The following is a 19,984-nucleotide window of genomic DNA, read 5'->3' as shown; positions in this document are numbered from 1 at the left end:
TACAGATTGGGAGATTGAATGTAAGGGGATATTACAGATTGGGAGACTGAATGTAATGGGATATTACAGATTGGGAGACTGAATGTAAAGGGATATTACAGATTGGGAGACTGGATGTAACGGGATATTACAGATTGGGAGACTGAATGTAAAGGGATATTACAGATTGGGAGACTGAATGTAAAGGGATATTACAGATTGGGAGACTGAATGTAATGGGATATTACAGATTGGGAGACTGAATGTAAAGGGATATTACAGATTGGGAGACTGGATGTAAAGGGATATTACAGATTGGGAGATTGAATGTAAAGGGGATATTACAGATTGGGAGACTGAATGTAAAGGGATATTACAGATTGGGAGACTGAATTTAAAGGGATATTACAGATTGGGAGATTGAATGTAAAGGGATATTACAGATTGGGAGACTGAATGTAAAGGGATATTACAGATTGGGAGACTGAATGTAAAGGGATATTACAGATTGGGAGATTGAATGTAAAGGGATATTACAGATTGGGAGACTGAATGTAAAGGGATATTACAGATTGGGAGACTGGATGTAAATGGGATATTACCGATTGGGAGATTGAATGTAAAGGGATATTACAGATTGGGAGACTGAATGTAAAGGGGATATTACAGATTGGGAGATTGAATGTAAAGGGATATTACAGATTGGGAGACTGAATGTAAAGGGGATATTACAGATTGGGAGACTGAATGTAAAGGGGATATTACAGATTGGGAGACTGAATGTAAAGGGATATTACAGATTGGGAGATTGAATGTAAAGGGGATATTACAGATTGGGAGACTGAATGTAAAGGGATATTACAGATTGGGAGACTGAATGTAAAGGGATATTACAGATTGGGAAACTGAATGTAAAGGGATATTACAGATTGGGATACTGAATGTAAAGGGGATATTACAGATTGGGAGACTGAATGTAAAGGGATATTACAGATTGGGAGACTGAATGTAAAGGGGATAATACAGATTGGGAGATTGAATGTAAAGGGATATTACAGATTGGGAGACTGAATGTAAAGGGATATTACAGATTGGGAGACTGAATGTAAAGGGATATTGCAGATTGGGAGACTGAATGTAAAGGGATATTACAGATTGGGAGATTGAATGTAAAGGGGATATTACAGATTGGGAGACTGAATGTAAAGGGATATTACAGATTGGGAGACTGAATGTAAAGGGGATATTACAGATTGGGAGATTGAATGTAAAGGGATATTACAGATTGGGAGACTGAATGTAAAGGGATATTACAGATTGGGAGACTGAATGTAAAGGGATATTACAGATTGGGAGACTGAATGTAAAGGGATATTACAGATTGGGAGATTGAATGTAAAGGGGATATTACAGATTGGGAGACTGAATGTAAAGGGATATTACAGATTGGGAGACTGAATGTAAAGGGGATATTACAGATTGGGAGATTGAATGTAAAGGGATATTACAGATTGGGAGACTGAATGTAAAGGGATATTACAGATTGGGAGACTGAATGTAAAGGGATATTACAGATTGGGAGACTGAATGTAAAGGGATATTACAGATTGGGAGATTGAATGTAAAGGGGATATTACAGATTGGGAGACTGAATGTAAAGGGATATTACAGATTGGGAGACTGAATGTAAAGGGATATTACAGATTGGGAGACTGAATGTAATGGGATATTACAGATTGGGAGACTGAATGTAAAGGGATATTACAGATTGGGAGATTGAATGTAAAGGGATATTACAGATTGGGAGACTGAATGTAATGGGATATTACAGATTGGGAGACTGAATGTAAAGGGATATTACAGATTGGGAGATTGAATGTAAAGGGATATTACAGATTGGGAGACTGAATGTAAAGGGGATATTACAGATTGGGAGATTGAATGTAAAGGGATATTACAGATTGGGAGACTGAATGTAAAGGGATATTACAGATTGGGAGATTGAATGTAAAGGGGATATTACAGATTGGGAGACTGAATGTAAAGGGATATTACAGATTGGGAGACTGAATGTAAAGGGATATTACAGATTGGGAGACTGAATGTAAAGGGGATATTGCAGATTGGGAGACTGAATGTAAAGGGATATTACAGATTGGGAGACTGAATGTAAAGGGATATTACAGATTGGGAGACTGAATGTAAAGGGGATATTACAGATTGGGAGATTGAATGTAAAGGGATATTACAGATTGGGAGACTGAATGTAAAGGGATATTACAGATTGGGAGACTGAATGTAAAGGGATATTACAGATTGGGAGATTGAATGTAAAGGGATATTACAGATTGGGAGACTGAATGTAAAGGGATATTACAGATTGGGAGATTGAATGTAAAGGGGATATTACAGATTGGGAGACTGAATGTAATGGGATATTACTGATTGGGAGACTGAATGTAAAGGGGATATTACAGATTGGGAGACTGAATGTAAAGGTTATATAACAGATTGCAAGCTGCAAACAAAGTCCGCTGATCCCTCTCAGCCAATGATCTAAGCCTTGCAGTTTTCTGGCATTGATAGTGGAGATGGAGATCCGCTTGGTGGACCCCAGGTATGGAATCAAAATATGGTCTGACTCCTTACCATGGGGAAATGCCAGGGCACTTCAGGCACCATGGCAATTACAGCGGCCTATAGTGGCTATGGTGCTTTTAGTTTACCTTAAAATGATTATATTTTGTGATTCTCTGAAAACCAGTCTTGTTCTTTGGTTGTAACTTGTATTGTCATTGTATTTACCTTGATTATTACAGAGCCACATGGCGTTTGTCCTGTGGGTGAGACCAAGAAGAAGAAGAGTCTGGTTTGTCCGTCCGTACTGTGTAGTCGTGATTCGGACTGTGCCGCGGATGAGAAGTGCTGTGTCTCTGGGGACGGACAGAAATGTGTGAAGCCTTCTCCAGGTACAGAGACCACTTTAATTTTTTAATTGAAGTCTTATGTTGAAATCCATAGATTTAAAACAGGAAAAACATGACATAGTCCTATAGAGTGTGTCTATGACATCGTAACAACAGTATTCCTTTGGGTCGTCGAATTTGTAGATATAGACCATGTAATACAGGGCATAAATAGTTACAATACCGAACATTGCGGTCCTGGCGCTCCTCGACTTGCAATAATGCAAAGTTCACAGCAGGCAGTGTCAACTCTCATACCCTGTGAGAATAGCATGCGTATATGGATGATGCGATCCCAGCTAAATCAAACATGGACTAGCAATTTGCACATCTGATAGAGTAACAAAATTAGTAACAAAATAGATAACAACATAAATAACAAAATAAATAACAGGTGGGAATTGCACTTGTGTGTCACTTATTGAATATGGTGCTCGTTGAGCATATGAGTGTCAGGGTATGTTGGAGTAAGTACCATTTATGTGGCCTTATACTCCTTTTTCAGGTCATTGAGATCAGATTGGAGAAAAAGGTCTAATAGTGGGGCATGCTGGGTGTAGGCCTGACTTAAGTCAAAGATAGTCTAGCCAGGGTTTCCAGCAGTCAGGATATTGGTTGTATGAGTTTGATAATGAGTAGTTAAGTTCCTCCATGCCCCTGATGGATTCATCTTTGCTGATCCAATGCAGTTAAGAGTTTTATGAGTTTTCAACTAGGGTTTGGGCTTTGGGTAGAGGAGGAAAAGCATGGTCTTGCTGTCGGTCGACAGATGAATTTCGGAGATTAAATGGATGAGTGTGATTATTCTCTTCCATTAGGATTTAATCGGTTCACAAGACCACCATATTTGGCATGGGGTGCCTCTAGAGTGCCTGCACCTCTAAAAGGAGTTGGGGGAATTGGAGAATAAACGTTGTATGTGCGTGCGTGTCTAATTATCTTCTTGGGTGGTGTTGCTTAGAGAAATACAGAATAAATTGGTGAATAAGCATTTGTAATTCTTTATCTGTGAAGGAGATGTGGAGATCCTCGGCCCAACGTGATATATAATTTGGGAGTGAGGGTGGCTGTTAATTTGGATGCAGGCTTCATGTGGCTCACAGTGAACATACTTGCAGCCCACCTGCCCTGTGGCCGCTTTCAGCTGTTGCTTTGACCACCCGCAAGACAGGAAAAATATTTCCTGATTCTTCCTCTCCCGACCACAAGAGGGCAGAGTGTCTGCGTGGCTGCTGAGCAGACCAGAGCACCCAATCCCGCTTCCCTCCTGCTCAGTGTCAGCCACTCCCCCTTCCCTCCTGCTCGCAGTGCCAGCCACTCCCCCTTAGCTCCTCCTCACAGTGCCAGCCACTCCCCCTCCCTCCTGCTCACAGTGCCAGTCACTCCCCCTTCCCTCCTACTCGCAGTGCCAGTCACTCCCCCTCCCTCCTACTCGCAGTGTCAGCCACTCCCCCTTCCCTCCTGCTCACAGTGCCAGCCACTCCCCCTCCCTCCTGCTCTCAGTGCCAGCCACTCCCCCTTCCCTCCTACTCGCAGTGTCAGCCACTCCCCCTTCCCTCCTACTCGCAGTGCCAGCCACTCCCCCTCCCTCCTGATTGCAGTGCCAGCCACTCCCCCTTCCCTCCTACTCGCAGTGTCAGCCACTCCCCCTTCCCTCCTGCTCGCAGTGCCAGCCACTCCCCCTTCCCTCCTGCTTGCAGTGCCAGCCACTACCCCTTCCCCCCTGCTCACAGTGCCAGCCACTCCCCCTTCCCTCCTGCTCGCAGTACCAGCTACTCCCCCTTCCCTCCTGCTCACAGTGTCAGCCACTCCCCCTTCCCCCCTGCTCACAGTGCCAGCCACTCCCCCTTCCCTCCTGCTCGCAGTACCAGCTACTCCACCTTCCCTCCTGCTCACAGTGTCACCCACTCCCCCTCCCTCCTGCTCACAGTGCCAGCCACTCCCGCTCCCTCCTGCTCACAGTGCCAGCCACTCCCCCTCCCCCCTGCTCACAGTGCCAGCCACTCCCCCTTCCCTCCTGCTCACAGTGCCAGTCACTCCCCCTTCCCTCCTACTCGCAGTGTCAGCCACTCCCCCTTCCCTCCTGCTCACAGTGCCAGCCACTCCCCCTCCCCCCTGCTCACAGTGCCAGCCACTCCCCCTTCCCTCCTGCTCGCAGTACCAGCTACTCCCCCTTCCCTCCTGCTCACAGTGTCAGCCACTCCCCCTTCCCCCCTGCTCACAGTGCCAGCCACTCCCCCTTCCCTCCTGCTCGCAGTACCAGCTACTCCACCTTCCCTCCTGCTCACAGTGTCACCCACTCCCCCTCCCTCCTGCTCACAGTGCCAGCCACTCCCGCTCCCTCCTGCTCACAGTGCCAGCCACTCCCCCTCCCCCCTGCTCACAGTGCCAGCCACTCCCCCTTCCCTCCTGCTCGCAGTACCAGCCACTCCCCCTTCCCTCCTGCTCACAGTGCCAGCCACTCCCCCTCCCTCCTGCTCACAGTGCCAGTCACTCCCCCTTCCCTCCTACTCGCAGTGTCAGCCACTCCCCCTTCCCTCCTGCTCACAGTGCCAGCCACTCCCCCTCCCTCCTGCTCACAGTGCTAGCCACTCCCCCTTGCCCCTGCTCACAGTGCCAGCCACTCCCCCTTCCCTCCTACTCACAGTGCCAGCCACTCCCCCCTCCCTCCTGCTCACAGTGCCAGCCACTCCCCGTTCCCTCCTGCTCGCAGTACCAGCCACTCCCCCTTCCCTCCTGCTCGCAGTGCCAGCCACTCCCCCTTCCCTCCTGCTCGCAGTGCCAGCCACTCCTCCTTCCCTCCTGCTCACAGTTCCAGTCACTCCCCCTTCCCTCCTGCTCGCAGTGCCAGCCACTCCCCCTTCCCTTCTGCTCTCAGTGCCAGCCACTCCCCCTTCGCTCCTACTTGAAGGGCCAGCCACTCCCCCTTCTCTTCCTGCTCGCAGTGCCAGCCACTTCCCCTTCTCTTCCTGTTTGTAGTTCCAGCCACTCCTCCTTCTTTTCCTGCTCGTATTGCCAGCCACTCCCCCTTCCCTCCTGCTCCCAGTGCCAGCCACTCCCCCTTCCCTCCTGCTCCCAGTGCCAGCCACTCCCCCTTCCCTCCTGCTCCCAGTGCCAGCCACTCCCCTCCCCGCCTGCTCACAGTGCCAGCCACTCCACCTTCCCTCCTGCTCACAGTGCCAGCCACTCCCCCTTCCCTCCGCTCACAGTGCCAGCCACTCCTCCTTCCCTCCTGCTCGCAGTGCCAGCCACTCCTCCTTCCCTCCTGCTCACAGTTCCAGCCACTCCCCCTTCCCTCATGCTCGCAGTGCCAGCCACTCCCCCTCCCTCCTGCTCGCAGTGCCAGCCACTCCTCCTTCCCTCCTGCTCACAGTTCCAGACACTCCTCCTTCCCTCCTGCTCACAGTTCCAGCCACTCCCCCTTCCCTCCTGCTCACAGTGCCAGCCACTCCCCCTTCATTCCTGCTCGCAGTGCCTGCCACTCCCCCTTCGCTCCTACTTGAAGGGCCAGCCACTCCCCCTTCCCTTCTGCTCTCAGTGCCAGCCACTCCCCCTTCTCTTCCTGCTCGCAGTGCCAGGCACTTCCCCTTCTCTTCCTGTTTGTAGTTCCAGCCACTCCTCCTTCTTTTCCTGCTCGTATTGCCAGCCACTCCCCCTTCCCTCCTGCTCCCAGTGCCAGCCACTCCCCCTTCCCTCCTGCTCCCAGTGCCAGCCACTCCCCCTCCCCGCCTGCTCACAGTGCCAGCCACTCCACCTTCCCTCCTGCTCACAGTGCCAGCCACTCCCCCTTCCCTCCTGCTCACAGTGCCAGCCACTCCCCCTCCCCGCCTGCTCACAGTGCCAGCCACTCCCCCTTCCCTCCGCTCACAGTGCCAGCCACTCCCTCTTCCCTCCTGCTCACAGTGCCAGCCACTCCCCCTTCCCTCCGCTCACAGTGCCAGCCACTCCCCCTTCCCTCCTGCTCACAGTGCCAGCCACTCCCCCTTCCCTCCTGCTCCCAGTGCCAGCCACTCCCCCACCCCGCCTGCTCTCAGTGCCAGCCACTCCACCTTCCCTCCTGCTCACAGTGCCAGCCACTCCCCCTTCCCTCCTGCTCCCAGTGCCAGCCACTCCCCCACCCCGCCTGCTCTCAGTGCCAGCCACTCCACCTTCCCTCCTGCTCACAGTGCCAGCCACTCCCCCTTCCCTCCGCTCACAGTGCCAGCCACTCCCCCTTCCCTCCGCTCACAGTGCCAGTCACTCCCCCTTCCCTCCTGCTCACAGTGCCAGCCACTCCATCTCCCTCCTGCTCTCAGTGCCAGCCACTCCCCCTCCCTCCTGCTCTCATTGCCAGCCACTCCCCCTCCCTCCTGCTCACAGTGCCAGCCACTCCCCCTTCCCTCCTGCTCACAGTGCCAGACACTCCCCCTTTCCTCCTGCTCGCAGTGCCAGCCACTCAGACTTACCTCCTGCTCACAGTGCCAGCCACTACCCCTTCCCTCCTGCTCACAGTGCCAGCCACTACCCCTTCCCTCCTGCTCACAGTGCCAGACACTCCCCCTTCCCTCCTGCTCACAGTGCCTGACACTCCCCCTTCCCTCCTGCTCGTAGTGCCAGCCACTGCCCCTTCCCTCGTGCTCGTAGTGCCTGCCACTCCCCCTTCCCTCCTGCTCGTAGTGCCAGCCACTCCCCCTTCCCTCCTGCTCGAAGTGCCAGAGGAGCGTCTAGCCTGCTTCAGCAGGGCTGGAGGTGGAGGACGGACAGCTAATCGTAAGGTAGGAGAAGAGGGGCTTGGGGGAAGGGAACAGTGTATTTATTTATTTTAGGATGGGAGGAGGCCAATGTATTAGAGTGGTGGGGGGGCAGTGTGTTAAATTAGGGGTAGGGAGGGCAGTGTATTTGTGTGGTGGGCGGCAGTGTATTCCCTTAGAGTGGAGGGAGGAGGGGCAGTCTATTAGGTTAAGGGGCAGTGTATTAGAATGGGTGAAGGGGGCAGTGTATTCGAGTGGAGGGAGGGGGGCAATGTATTGGATTTGGAGGCAATGTATTGGATTTGTGGGCAGTGTATTAGAGTGGGAGGATGAGCAGTGTGTTAGATTGGGTCTACATGGAGGCACTAAACGCTCCCCATGGAGATGCTGATTGGCCGCAAAGTGTTTTGCCACACATGCATAATAGCCTCCCAATGCTTTCCTATGGGAAAGCATTGGATTGGCTGAGATCATCAAGTTTGATGATCTCAGCCAAAGTGAAGAACACACCCATAGAACTTCAAAATAAACAAGATAACGTCATTTGTTTTTTTACAGCTGTACAACAGCCTACTTTCACCATTTCAGTCCCATTACCAAACATTTCTTAATATGTCAAGGTAGTTGGACTGAAACGTTGGTTATATGCAAATGCCCGTCTCCTTAATATAAATTGGCTCTTTTGTTTAGTTTGAAGCCCTACGAGCGCGAGGATGTCCAGTGTCAGGCAACTTGTTTTATGCTGTACTTTCCAAAATAAACCTACATTTCTATGAAAACTGAAGTTGTTTTGGTTCTTGTGGCCCACATAAACGTACACCTTGTTTATTTGGCCCGTCTTGGCCTTTGAGTTTGACATGCTTGTTGTCGAAAATATATAGGTGTTTGCATTTCATAGCATGGACTGTTTGTTGTATAGTTTCTTGAATTGTGAAAGGTCTCAGGTAGGGAGGTGCATAGGGAAAATATTCGGTTTGGTTCGGCATTCCAAAATTCGGGACTTCTGCAACTTCGGGACTTCGGAATTTTGGAATTTTGGAATTTCGGTACTTCGGCTGTTCTCTTGCAGCTGCTTAGTAGATAACTCCCTAATTCCCATTGGTCTTTCAGCCAAAATTACTAATACTAAGTAAAAATTACTTAGTATTAGTAAATTCTGCCCCTACTCGCTATACCGCGTGTAGGGGCATGTCTATTAAACAGTGAGCACCCTGAGCGACGGGTGGGGGCCCTAAAGTAAAATAAGGGGGGGGACCTAAATTATTAAATATTAAATATTGTCCTCCCCATAGGCCCACACCACTGAGCGGCGAGTGGGAGCCCTAAATTAGAATAATGGGGGAACCTATTGTCCTCCCCCCCCGGGCCCTAACCCTGAGCGGCGGGTGGGGGCCCCAAATAAAAATGTAACCCCCCCCCCAGGTGACTAGGGGTCCCCAAACCCCTAGTCACCCCTGTGGCGAAAGTGACCTCGCCACTGGTTTTTGGAGGGGCCTGTTTGCCAGCCTCCTGCCCTGTGACTATGGCCCTGGGATGTATTGCCCTTCTAGGAACTGATTTTGGCATATTGTATTTTATTATGCTGCTGGCCCTTTAAGAACCATCTGGGGACATACTGTGGAGTTACTGGGTGGCCACCATTTCATGTATCAGAGGCACATTGTGAGAACAATGGATGAAGCACATGGTGAGAACAATGGATGAAGCACATGGTGATAACAATGGATGGCGGCCATTTTAACTCACAGACACTGTTTGGACTTTTCTACACGGTGCCATCTCGCCGGTATTTGGTGCGCAAAGACATCGTGCAGTAGTTTTAAACTATACAACAGGGGACATATTATACAGTAATTATTTTTCATATAGCCTGTATATGTTTGGCGGAATCTGCATTAAACTGTATCTTCCAAACCACTGAACAGATCTGGGTGAATTTTGGATATGTTGTTCACCCAGATCCCCCGGTTCCGAGGATTTTTATGGGGTTGTTCCATGTTTTGGGGTCCCTGTGATATGTTTTATAAAACTGTATTTCTCTGCCTGTGATAATTATATTACCCATTGTGTTTAGTAATCATATCACAGGCAGAGGGGAGGATTTTGTGTGGGAGTGTCTGTGTGTATTGATCGGTTGTATTTCAAAACCCTGTGGGCAGTACTATGTTTGTGGATTGTGAATAAAAGAGGCTGTATGTGCCAGTACAGTCAGTTCTGTTTGACCTCAAAACAAAGTGTCGTCTCGTTATTGGGGGAATTAGATTGTATGCTGATTGCCAGGAGTGTAAGCTGCTTGTATGCTTCTCCTGCTCAGCTGTTTACAGCATTCATATGCTTGAGAGCATTCGTATGTTTCTCCAGTTCGGTGGTTGTGGTGTCTGCTGCAGGGCTTGGAGTCCTCAGGAAGTGCTAGGAGTATCCTTCAACGGAGGTACCCAGTCAGGGTGCCAGGTGATCCGTTACAACCCACTTCCCAAACAAAATTAATTAACCCCTATGTGATGGACCCTCCGTCAATCGATGCTCCTAATGCTTACCAAGGACCATCAGCACAGCACCAGACACCATAAGCACTGCAGATCCCACAAACTGCCGCAGCTTGGCTGGGAACGCGCCGTCCCTGGACCTACGACAAGGATCCAGGTTCCAGTGGGTGACCCTCTCTTTCTCCAGAGATTAAGCAGGAATATCTCTTAAAATAGCTTAGTGATTATAGCAAGGGGAGTATACAGAGTATAGCAATCCCCAGTGTAGATGCTGCCTTTTCCCCCACACATGAGATGAGGCTCTATGTTGAGGGTAAAACAAGAACTCAGCTGTCTGAGGGTTTATTGTCTCTTTTATACTGGTTTTCCCACAAGGTTACCACCCACGTGGACCTTGTGAAGCACAGGACACAAAGTTACAACAGCCAATCAAAACAGGTTTGTACAGATAGACACTCCCAGATAATGTACACAAACACTCCCCTCTGCCTGTGATACAATTAACAAACACAATGGACTAACTCAATTACCCACTTCCGGTCTGAACGGTCGCATGGAGTAAGAGCTCCTCTCCATATCGAGCCGTAAAGCTGCCTTAACAGCACAAAACACGACCGAAATAAAACAACAAATAGAGGAAATATAGGGTGGAGACCATACCTTCCACGAAGATGTCCCCCTCAAAACAAACTAAACTAACTGACCCGACCAGGCCGCCGAAGAAAGACAGGCACAAGCCGTCCCAAGATGGCGCAGGGACGTATCCCGCCAACCCAGTTTCTGACCATGGGACAAGCCCGGACCAGCTCTCTGACCCGGAATTGGAGGGGCATGTCACCAAACTCTACCTAAAGACAATGCTGCAGGACCTACGATCCACCATTAAGGAAGACTTCACTACCGCTGTCTCTAGCATCCATCAAGAAATAGCGGAGTTAGGAGACCGGACGGATCACCTGGAACGAAAAACTGAAAAGCTCTGCTCAGCCCACAACATTGCAGCAGATAAGCTTCAAACTCTGGAAGCTTAAAATGCAAGATTATGGCAAAAACTGGCAGACATGGAAGATATGTCACGAAGAAACAACGTGAGACTTCGGGGGATAGCGGAGTCCGTCACCACTGATCAGCTCTACAATTATGTCACTGCCATGTGCACAGAGATGGTACCAACGTTAACCGGCACAGCGTGGGAGCTAGACAGAATACACCGACTACCAAGGCCCCCGCGCCTCACACCTGACACACCGCGAGACGTGATCGCCCGGTTTCACCACTGCAAATCTAAAGATGCTCTTCTCCAGGCGGCGAGAGCAACGACAACCTTACCTTCACCTTATGAAGGTATCCAACTGTATGCTGACCTCTCGGCCCTAACGATGGCACGCAGAAGAGATTTCTCCACGATCACCAAGACCCTGCGGAACCACAAAGTGGCGTACAAATGGGGATTCCCTACTAAACTCCTGGTGTGGCGCAACGGCAAGCAACATGTTTTGGCGGATCCGGACCAGGGACTGTCCGTCTTGAAAGGCTGGGGCCTTTGGGACCCTCGGAGCCCAACCAACCCTGCAGAACCATCCCCACAACGTCTCCGACCAGAATGGAAAATGGTGGGTCAAAACCAGCGCTAGCCCGGAGCGAGGCACCAGCCCAACGGACTGATTAAATGACTCTTGCCGCTAATTGGCGAATGGCGACCTGCTGGACTGGTATCAGTATCTTTGATGCAATCATTGTTTATTGTTTCTGTTGTGTATAGGAGTAGTTACCACTCTAATTCCCGCACTCATGCATATAATGCTACTTACTGGCATGTTGGTGTTATGGTACTTTTTGAAAGTAAACCAAAATGTTCAAAGTCTATCTGTTCCTGTCCAAATCAATAAAATTAAATTGCGTATATACGCTGAAGTAATTAAGTCTGACACACGAGGTTCAGGTTAAAATAACTTCGAGAAAGTTTATTGGCAAGTGAAGTAAAAGCGGGCGCGCAGGCCCTTTTAAGAGGCATTTTGCGTCATCATTGATTATTAGAATATCAGCAAATAAACATCATCAATTGGATTAATTGTTAAGTGACGGAGTTAGTGTCTTACCTATTGGTTAGTAAAATTAAGAGGTTAGTCCCGTGCCCACCCATCAGAGGTGGGATTATTCTGGACACGGGTGGGGGACAAGGGGGTCCTAAGCGTCATTTTACACGGTCAATGATATCAGGCTTTATGTCCAGGTGCAAGGTCTCTTATGAATAGAACATTTCATTACTACTGTGTTCTGTGGCCTTCAAACTGTACTATCTTACAAGCTCTTAAGGAGTAGCCAGCAAATCTTAAGGAGTAGCCAGCACCTCCTGGTACTTGTCCTTGAAGGAAACACGGTCTTTGTCTACTGTATTAATTGGGTTGAGAAGTTCAGTCACGTAATGTAGTTTTAAAATGAACAAGTTAAGTCATGAGGACAAAATGGAGGATTGAAGAAGTCAGGTTAGGAGGACAAAATGGAGGACGAAGTCACAGTATAAAGTTAAAATGGAGTTAGTACAATAATTCAATACAAGTACAATAAAGATTTTTAATAATTCCACATCAGTCCCCCCTATGAAATGTTAGATTCTAAGAGATAAAACTTTATTATGTTAGTATCAGAAGACGTGTTAACCCAAAGGCACAGAAACCCCGTGGCCGCTAGCTAGATGTTAATGCAAAGTGCAAGGCTGTCCCTAGATCTGACCCTAATAGGCTAACCATCCGTCAGTATGGCTCTCGAACGCTTCACACCCAAGGGTATCCCATGGCAGCTAACCCACCACTTCTCCACATGGGGCCTTTACCATTCACTGACAGATGCTGTCCCTAATCTAGTCCCTTCCTAGAATTCCTGCACTTTATCAACAAAGGGGATAAGTTGCAGCGGCAGACAGGGTGAGTTGATGTCTTGAGATTCTTGGTCATCAACTTCGAGATGGGTAAAAGCGGGTGCCGCTTGGTCAACAGTCTTCATGAGGGATTTTCTCAGACATGGGAGGACACAACAAAAGAGAAGAGCAAAAATAAAAAGAAAAATTAGTATAGCCATACCAATCTGCATTAAAGCCTTTTGCCATCCTGTCATCCAACCAAACCATCTTTCCCAGGGATCTTTTATCCCAGAATTCCTTTTTAACTCTTCAGACAAGTCATTTAATTTTTCTATAGCTAGTGTGACTTTACCATTAGGGCCTGTGTTTTCTGGGATGTAGGTACAACATGTCATAGTGTCGGGCAAAATCTTACAAACCCCTCCTTTTTCGGCTAAGATCATATCTAGGGCCATCCTATTCTGAAAAGTCATTTGGGATGTGGCCTGTAACTGTTCGGCCAATCCCTGGAGGGCGTCTCTGGTGTAATTGACAAAACGCTGTTGATTATAATAAATGTAATTTATCCAATTTAGATTCTTGTTTGCGGTAACTATGGTAAAAATTGATTCAAATCCTGCAGCAACTTCATCCCTAGCTTTAAACTCATTGGGCACCCCCCTGGGCACTCCAATGGCATCAATATATACATGAGGATCAAAACTTCCTTTCACTGGGGCGTCACGTTTAACCTTAGTGTGGCTGAACTCATGGGTGTTGAGGTGTGTGTCAGAAATAATATGTATAGGCATAATGGCCTTAGTCAAAGTACACTCTCCCCACCATTCTGTGTCCATTCTGGATCTTAGCTGTAAATCCCCACACAACCAATAAATGTCTCCTAGTGACCTAGTGTGATGTTGCAGCAAACGTACAGGGACAGTTCTGTATGTAGCACAATAGCCTTTGGAAAAGTTACCTACAAATTTACCAATACCATCGTACATGGCATAGCAAGTGTAATTACCTTTATATACGGTAATACCATCAGGGGGTTTGACGTCTTTGGCTAGAAGAGGATACTCCTTTGTCCATGCAATACATATGGACCTGTTAAAATTATAGTGATAGGCAAAAAGGCTTAAAACACATTCTTCTATATCTACGGGTAGGATTAAAGGTACGGTACCCAGGTGAGGCCGGGCACCTCCACACACATAACATGCGGTTCTATTATGCTTATTAGCATTATATTTCATCCATTCTAACCATAAATTTACATCATTAAAACCTGTTTCAGCGGCCATGGTATCTTCAAAAGTGGGGTTAGCAATGGCCATCATGTCCTGAAAGGTCTGGATATGGGGTTTTAATGGGTTAGGGACCATATGGGTGGCCCCTTGCCACTCAGAAGAGTTGCACATATCTTTGAGGTAGAAATGCCCTAATTTCTGGTAGGAACCCTTTTTCCAGTACATTCCCATCACATACTGGTCTGCATCTGTTGGGCTTGGGCGCTCAATGTTAAGGATTAATTTCATTGGTGTGCTCCCCCCAGGCTTTCTCAAAGTCATTCTCTGGAGAAGCGATCTACCATGATCATCTACTTTAGCTACGGCACTTTTTGGTTTGTAACCCCAGGCAGGCCCGGCATTCCATCCCGCCGCCCCCCAGTGATCACAATTGTGCCCCCATTGTTTGTCAACTACACAAACATATGGGTCTTTCGAATGAGGGATATCTCTATAGATGCTCTGGATTTGTGGTGTGGGAAATGGGCATTCTACAATATCACAGTAGTCAAAGGTATAGGTAGCCACCTGGGTGCATGATGAATTATACCAGAAGGTGTACCCACTAATGTCTTTGGTAATGGCTACTTGCTGGGCCTTCATAAGGCTAATTAAGGAGAAGATGTACCAGAGATACATGTTTGTGCGATATTCGCTTCCTCTGGGGCAGGAGATTTCTTGCAGTGGGAAGCGTGGATCCAATTTGGCCTACCGGCCAATTTGACGGAGGTTGCGGTAATCAGGAGAACTTGGAATGGACCGTCAAATCTTGGTTCCAGGGTATTTTTCCGCACAAACTTCTTGACCAGGACCCAATCTCCGGGAAGTAGGTTATGGGAACCTGTATCCAATTCGGGATCTGGAATTGAAGAGAAAACTTGGGCATGTATTTTGTTTAGGACATTTGCAAGTTCAGTTACATAGTCTACTAAAACATCTGATTGGAGTTGCAACTGCTGCGGATAATAACAACCTAGTCTGGGTGCTGTCCCAAATAGAACCTCATATGGGGACAGTGAATGCTTCCCTCTAGGTGTGTGCCTAACACTAAATAGAGCTATTGGTAGGCTTTCTGGCCAGGGCATCTTTGTTTCTTGTGACATTTTTAACATTCTAGTTTTTAGGGTGCCATTCATGCGCTCCACTTTACCACTACTTTGTGGGTGGTAAGGGGTGTGGAAGGCTAGAGTCACCCCTAGAGCAGTCCAAATTTCTTTAGTCACAGTTGCTGTAAAGGCTGGGCCTTGATCACTCTCAATAACTTCTGGGAGTCCGAATCTACATACAATATCTGTAAGTAGGCGCTTTGCGGTTGTTTTTGCAGTGATATTGGCCACTGGGTAGGCTTCTGGCCAGCCTGAGAACATGTCCACTATTACTAGTGCATATTCATGGGGCCCACTCTTGGGCATTTGGATGTGGTCAATTTGAATCCGCTGGAAGGGGTACATGGGCTTTGCCAGGTGTTTCGCAGGTACTTTAACTGGTCTTCCTGGATTGCATTTTGCACAAATGACACAGGCCTTGCAGAAGCTATTGATCAATGTTGTGATTCCAGGTGCTTCATAATACTTCTGTATGAGGGCGGCCATCAATTCTTTTGACAGGTGTGCAGGCCCATGTGCCCATTGGACAACTGCTGGATACAAATTTCTGGGAAGACAAAATTTGAAGTTGTTGTAATATATTCCGTCCTTTTGGACAGCTCCTTTCTTTTTCCATTTCTGGACTTCTTCAGGAGTGACTGCAGCTTGCTGTTCTTGTAAAATTCGCAAATCAGTAGGAAGAGTTTGCAGGGCAAAAATAGGGACTTCTTCTTCTTGTCCGGACACTTCTTCATCCACTTCCTGCAAATCCCTGGCCGCTAACTTAGCAGCCTGATCAGCCAAATGGTTGCCCTTTGCTTCATCTGTATCCAATTTCCCATGGGCCTTTACTTTCAAAACGGCCACTTCTTTGGGGAGTAGGAGGGCATCCATTAGCTCCTTGATTGCAGTGCTGTGTTTGACTGGTGTACCGGCGGTGGTAAGAAATCCTCTAGTCTTCCAAATTAGGCCGAAGTCATGTGCCACGCCTAGAGCATATCTTGAATCTGTATAGATGTTGGCACGTTTTCCTTCGGAAATTTTGCAGGCTGAAGTCAGAGCCTGTAATTCAGCTTCTTGTGCAGACATTGCTGGTGGTAAGGATGATGATTTAATAACTTCATCTGTTGTGGTTACGGCATATCCTGTATGATATGTTCCTCCTTCATCGGCATATCTCGATCCGTCCACAAACAGGGTAAAATCCGGATCTGGTAATGGGTTCTCATGCACAGTTGGTAAGTGCACTGTTTCCATTTTCATCTGTTCAAAACAGTCATGAGGTGTTTCTGGGTCATAATCATTCTTTATGACCAGATCTTGAAATTCCTTTTCCAGGAAATGGCGTGGCCATGCTTCTAGAAGGTCAGTTGTTGGGTATTTGACAATACCATTTTCCTGTAGCTGTTCTTCAGTCATGGTGGCCCATAGTTTTGCCATGGGCCCAAGATCATTCCATGACCTTGTCTTCAACTTGGTAACAGGAATATGTGGGATAGCAGTATCCCAATGACGGTAAAGGTAGTTAAGTTGTTGAGGTAGCTGGATCAAGACCATACTATTGCCGTCAGAGTCACAATAGAAGTCTTGTGCAGTAAGCTTTACATCGGTCCGGTGGTAAAGCTCATCTTCATAGCAAGGTTCAGGGGTAATGTTTGGTTTGTACCACGTGGTGCAGAAGGCGTGATCTGGGCCTTCACAGAGAGGTTTTTCACCTTCAAAAAATGTCAAATGTGGATGCATGACTTTCTTGATACATCCACAGAGCAGGTGAATGTAGGTTTCATCCGTGATAAATCCATAATAGATACCCCCCTCAGGGAGTGGAAGAAGAGTGGACGGATTAAGCACCTGACATCTTTGGATGGAAATGTTGTCAGGCAAAAGAAGATGACACTGTAAGCGCAGGTGTCTGGCTGGAGACACGTGCTTGAGCTGGACTTGGTTGATGATGGCAGAGATGTCATGAGGGGCCAAAACAACCAGAGGGTGGCCAAGGACCAGGTCTGAGGTCTTCTCTATGAGTTCTCTCGCAGCAAAAACAGCCCTGAGACAGGAAGGAGTCCCTCTGGCCACAATGTCCAGTTGACATGAGAAATATCCAATAGGCCTCTGGCGGCCTCTTAAGTCATTAGTTTGGGTGAGCACTCCTGTTGCGTGGCCTTGTCTTTCAGAGACAAACAATTTGAAAGTTTTGGAGTAGTCAGGGAGGCCCAAGGCAGGAGCAGAAGCAATGGCTCGTTTGAGAGCAGTAAAATTGTCCATAGCTTCTTTAGTTAAACAGAAAGGGTCAGACTTAAGTGCGTCATAGAGAGGTTGCATGAGCAGAGAGGCTTCTGGGATCCATGCTCTGCAGTAGGAAATGAGGCCTAGGAAGGCATGAAGAGACTTAGAAGTCCTTGGAGGCGGAATATCCAGCACAGCTCTTACCCGGTCCCGAGTAAGATGTCTGGTACCTTGAGATAGGCAGTGTCCAAGGAAAATTACTGAAGGTTGGCAGAACTGTAGCTTGATGAGCGAAGCTTTGCATCCTTGTTCTGCCAAATAACAAAGCAGACTAATTGAGCACTCTTCGGTAGTGGGTATGTCATCTCCACAGAGCAGCAAATCATCCACATACTGAAGCAGAACAACTTCTGGGTGCTCGGCTTGCCATGGGTCAAGGATGGTGGCCATGGCCTTTGCAAATTGACTTGGTGAATTTTGTGCCCCTTGGGGCATGACAGTCCAGGTATACTGTTGCATCTCATGAGTGAAAGCAAACAGATATTGGCAGGATGGGTCCAGTGGGACACTGAAAAAAGCATTTGCTAGGTCAATAACTGTGAAGAATTTTGCAGATGGTGGGACTCCAGAGAGCAGAGTATGAGGATTTGGTACAAGAGGGGTGTCCAGGACTGTAGCTTCATTAACAGCACGGAGATCCTGAACCATCCTGTACTTCTCTGGCTCACCCTTCGGAGTTTTCTTTTTCACAGGAAATAACGGGGTGTTGCATTCAGATTTACATTTGACAAGGGCACCCTTCTCCAAGAGTGCCTTAATGTGGACAGAAATTGCAGCAGACTGTGCTGGTTTTAATGGATATTGTGGTTTTCTTGGTAATTTAGCTCCTGAAATAAGCTTTACCACCACAGGGGGAACATTTAGGTGACCTATGTCCTCTGGGCCTGAGGACCATAACTTTGCGGGCACCTGTGTTTTTAATTCCTCTGGGAAATTGGACCTTAATTCTGCTGTCTCCTCACGGGGCTTTTCTAAATGCAGCATCAGAGGCAAAGAGCATAGGGCTGAAGTGTCTGATACAGACAGAGGTGTAAACATTTCTACCTGCCCATCCGGGGTAAAGGTGATGGATGCTTGCAGGCGTGAGAGAACATCAGCACCTAACAGGTTAATTGGGCATGTGGAGGATACTACAAAGCGAGCGAGCAGGCTAGAACCAACTCGTAGTGGAGTTGTTAGAGGGCTATGTCTCGGTTGGCCATCCACTCCAACACAAGAGACATCAATATTTGACAGAAAAGATGGGTCTGGCAAGTCTTGTTCTCGTAGAACACTACGGGCTGCACCTGAGTCAACTAGAAATGTGGTGGGGTGGCCTTCAATGGGCAAAGTCACTGTGGCAAGTGGCCCCCCCTTATCCCCTGTAGACACTGCCATTACAGGGGTTACAGACACAGGCTTGCCAGTTTCCTATTCATCGGGTTCCTCAACTATTGGGACCCCTTTTTCGGTCTTAGTGACCGGGGCAGGTCTGGATGGCTTCCTTATCTCTCTTTTGGGTTCCGGGCAATCACTTTTAAAATGACCTTTAGCTTTGCAATTAAAGCAGAAGCTATCCTCTGGTCTGGTGCCCCTGGGAACAGGGATACTGCGTGATACCATAAGAGGAGCAGAGCTTGGCCTTTTGGGGGTCTGGGCAGATTCTAGGCCCCTAGCGACTAAAAGCAGGGTATCCAGGGGAACAACCTTATATTCAGGGCGTGCAGCAATAATTCCCTTGCGTATAGAGTCTTTAACGCCTTGGACAAACGCACCTGACAGCATTTGTGAATGAATTTTGTCAGTAAGATCAAACCCCAAATCTGTGAACATTTGATACAGTCTTGCATGAAACTTTTCCACTGATTCTCCTTTTTCTTGAACAACATCAGTAAGGCCAGCAGCCTGATCTGCAAGTTTGTCCTTAGCCCATTCTCTTAATTGGGTGCAAAAGGTTACCCCGGAGGGGTAATCAACATCACTGGAAAGCAGATCTGTACTGAGGTGACGGGCCATACTTGGCCAATAGGCATCCCCTGCTTTAATAGCACAAATGCTGAGTAGATCACGCCATGCGGCGGAATAAGTCTTTTGAATTTGAACTATCCCTCGGTAAAAAGGCATAGGCTGTTTTTCTGGGTCGGGGAGCGATTTCATTAATGCGCTAGCTTGAGTGGGGTTAAAGGCAACATATTTAGAAGGGGCCTGTTCTCCCCGACCCTTGTGGCCAAAAGGGTCATCGATAGAACGGTGAGTTGGGGCTCCCGCGGCAAGCTCCGATGAGACATGGGACACCCTGTCCATCTCGTCATCATCGAATTCTATGATATTGGCTCTTTTGC

At 48.0% G+C, this 19,984-nt stretch overlaps 1 protein-coding gene across 1 annotated transcript in view; it reads left to right on the top strand.

Moving 5' to 3' along the window:
- Window positions 1–2,629: 2,629 nt before the first annotated feature.
- LOC134584681 (cysteine-rich motor neuron 1 protein-like) overlaps window positions 2,630–19,984 on the top strand; it is a gene marked incomplete at its 3' end in the record, with an annotated part of 68,857 nt that continues 51,502 nt past the window's right edge. The window contains exons 1-2 of the mRNA XM_063440534.1: window positions 2,630–2,690; window positions 2,799–2,948. Of these exons, the coding sequence (XP_063296604.1) occupies window positions 2,630–2,690; window positions 2,799–2,948 (211 nt within the window). The remainder of the gene's footprint in view (window positions 2,691–2,798; window positions 2,949–19,984) is intronic.

The sequence above is a fragment of the Pelobates fuscus genome, unplaced genomic scaffold (assembly GCF_036172605.1).
Source record: "Pelobates fuscus isolate aPelFus1 unplaced genomic scaffold, aPelFus1.pri scaffold_51, whole genome shotgun sequence".
Taxonomy (NCBI): domain Eukaryota; kingdom Metazoa; phylum Chordata; class Amphibia; order Anura; family Pelobatidae; genus Pelobates; species Pelobates fuscus.
The sequence above is the reverse complement of the archived record's forward strand: the minus strand, read 5'-3'. Positions and strand labels throughout refer to the sequence as shown.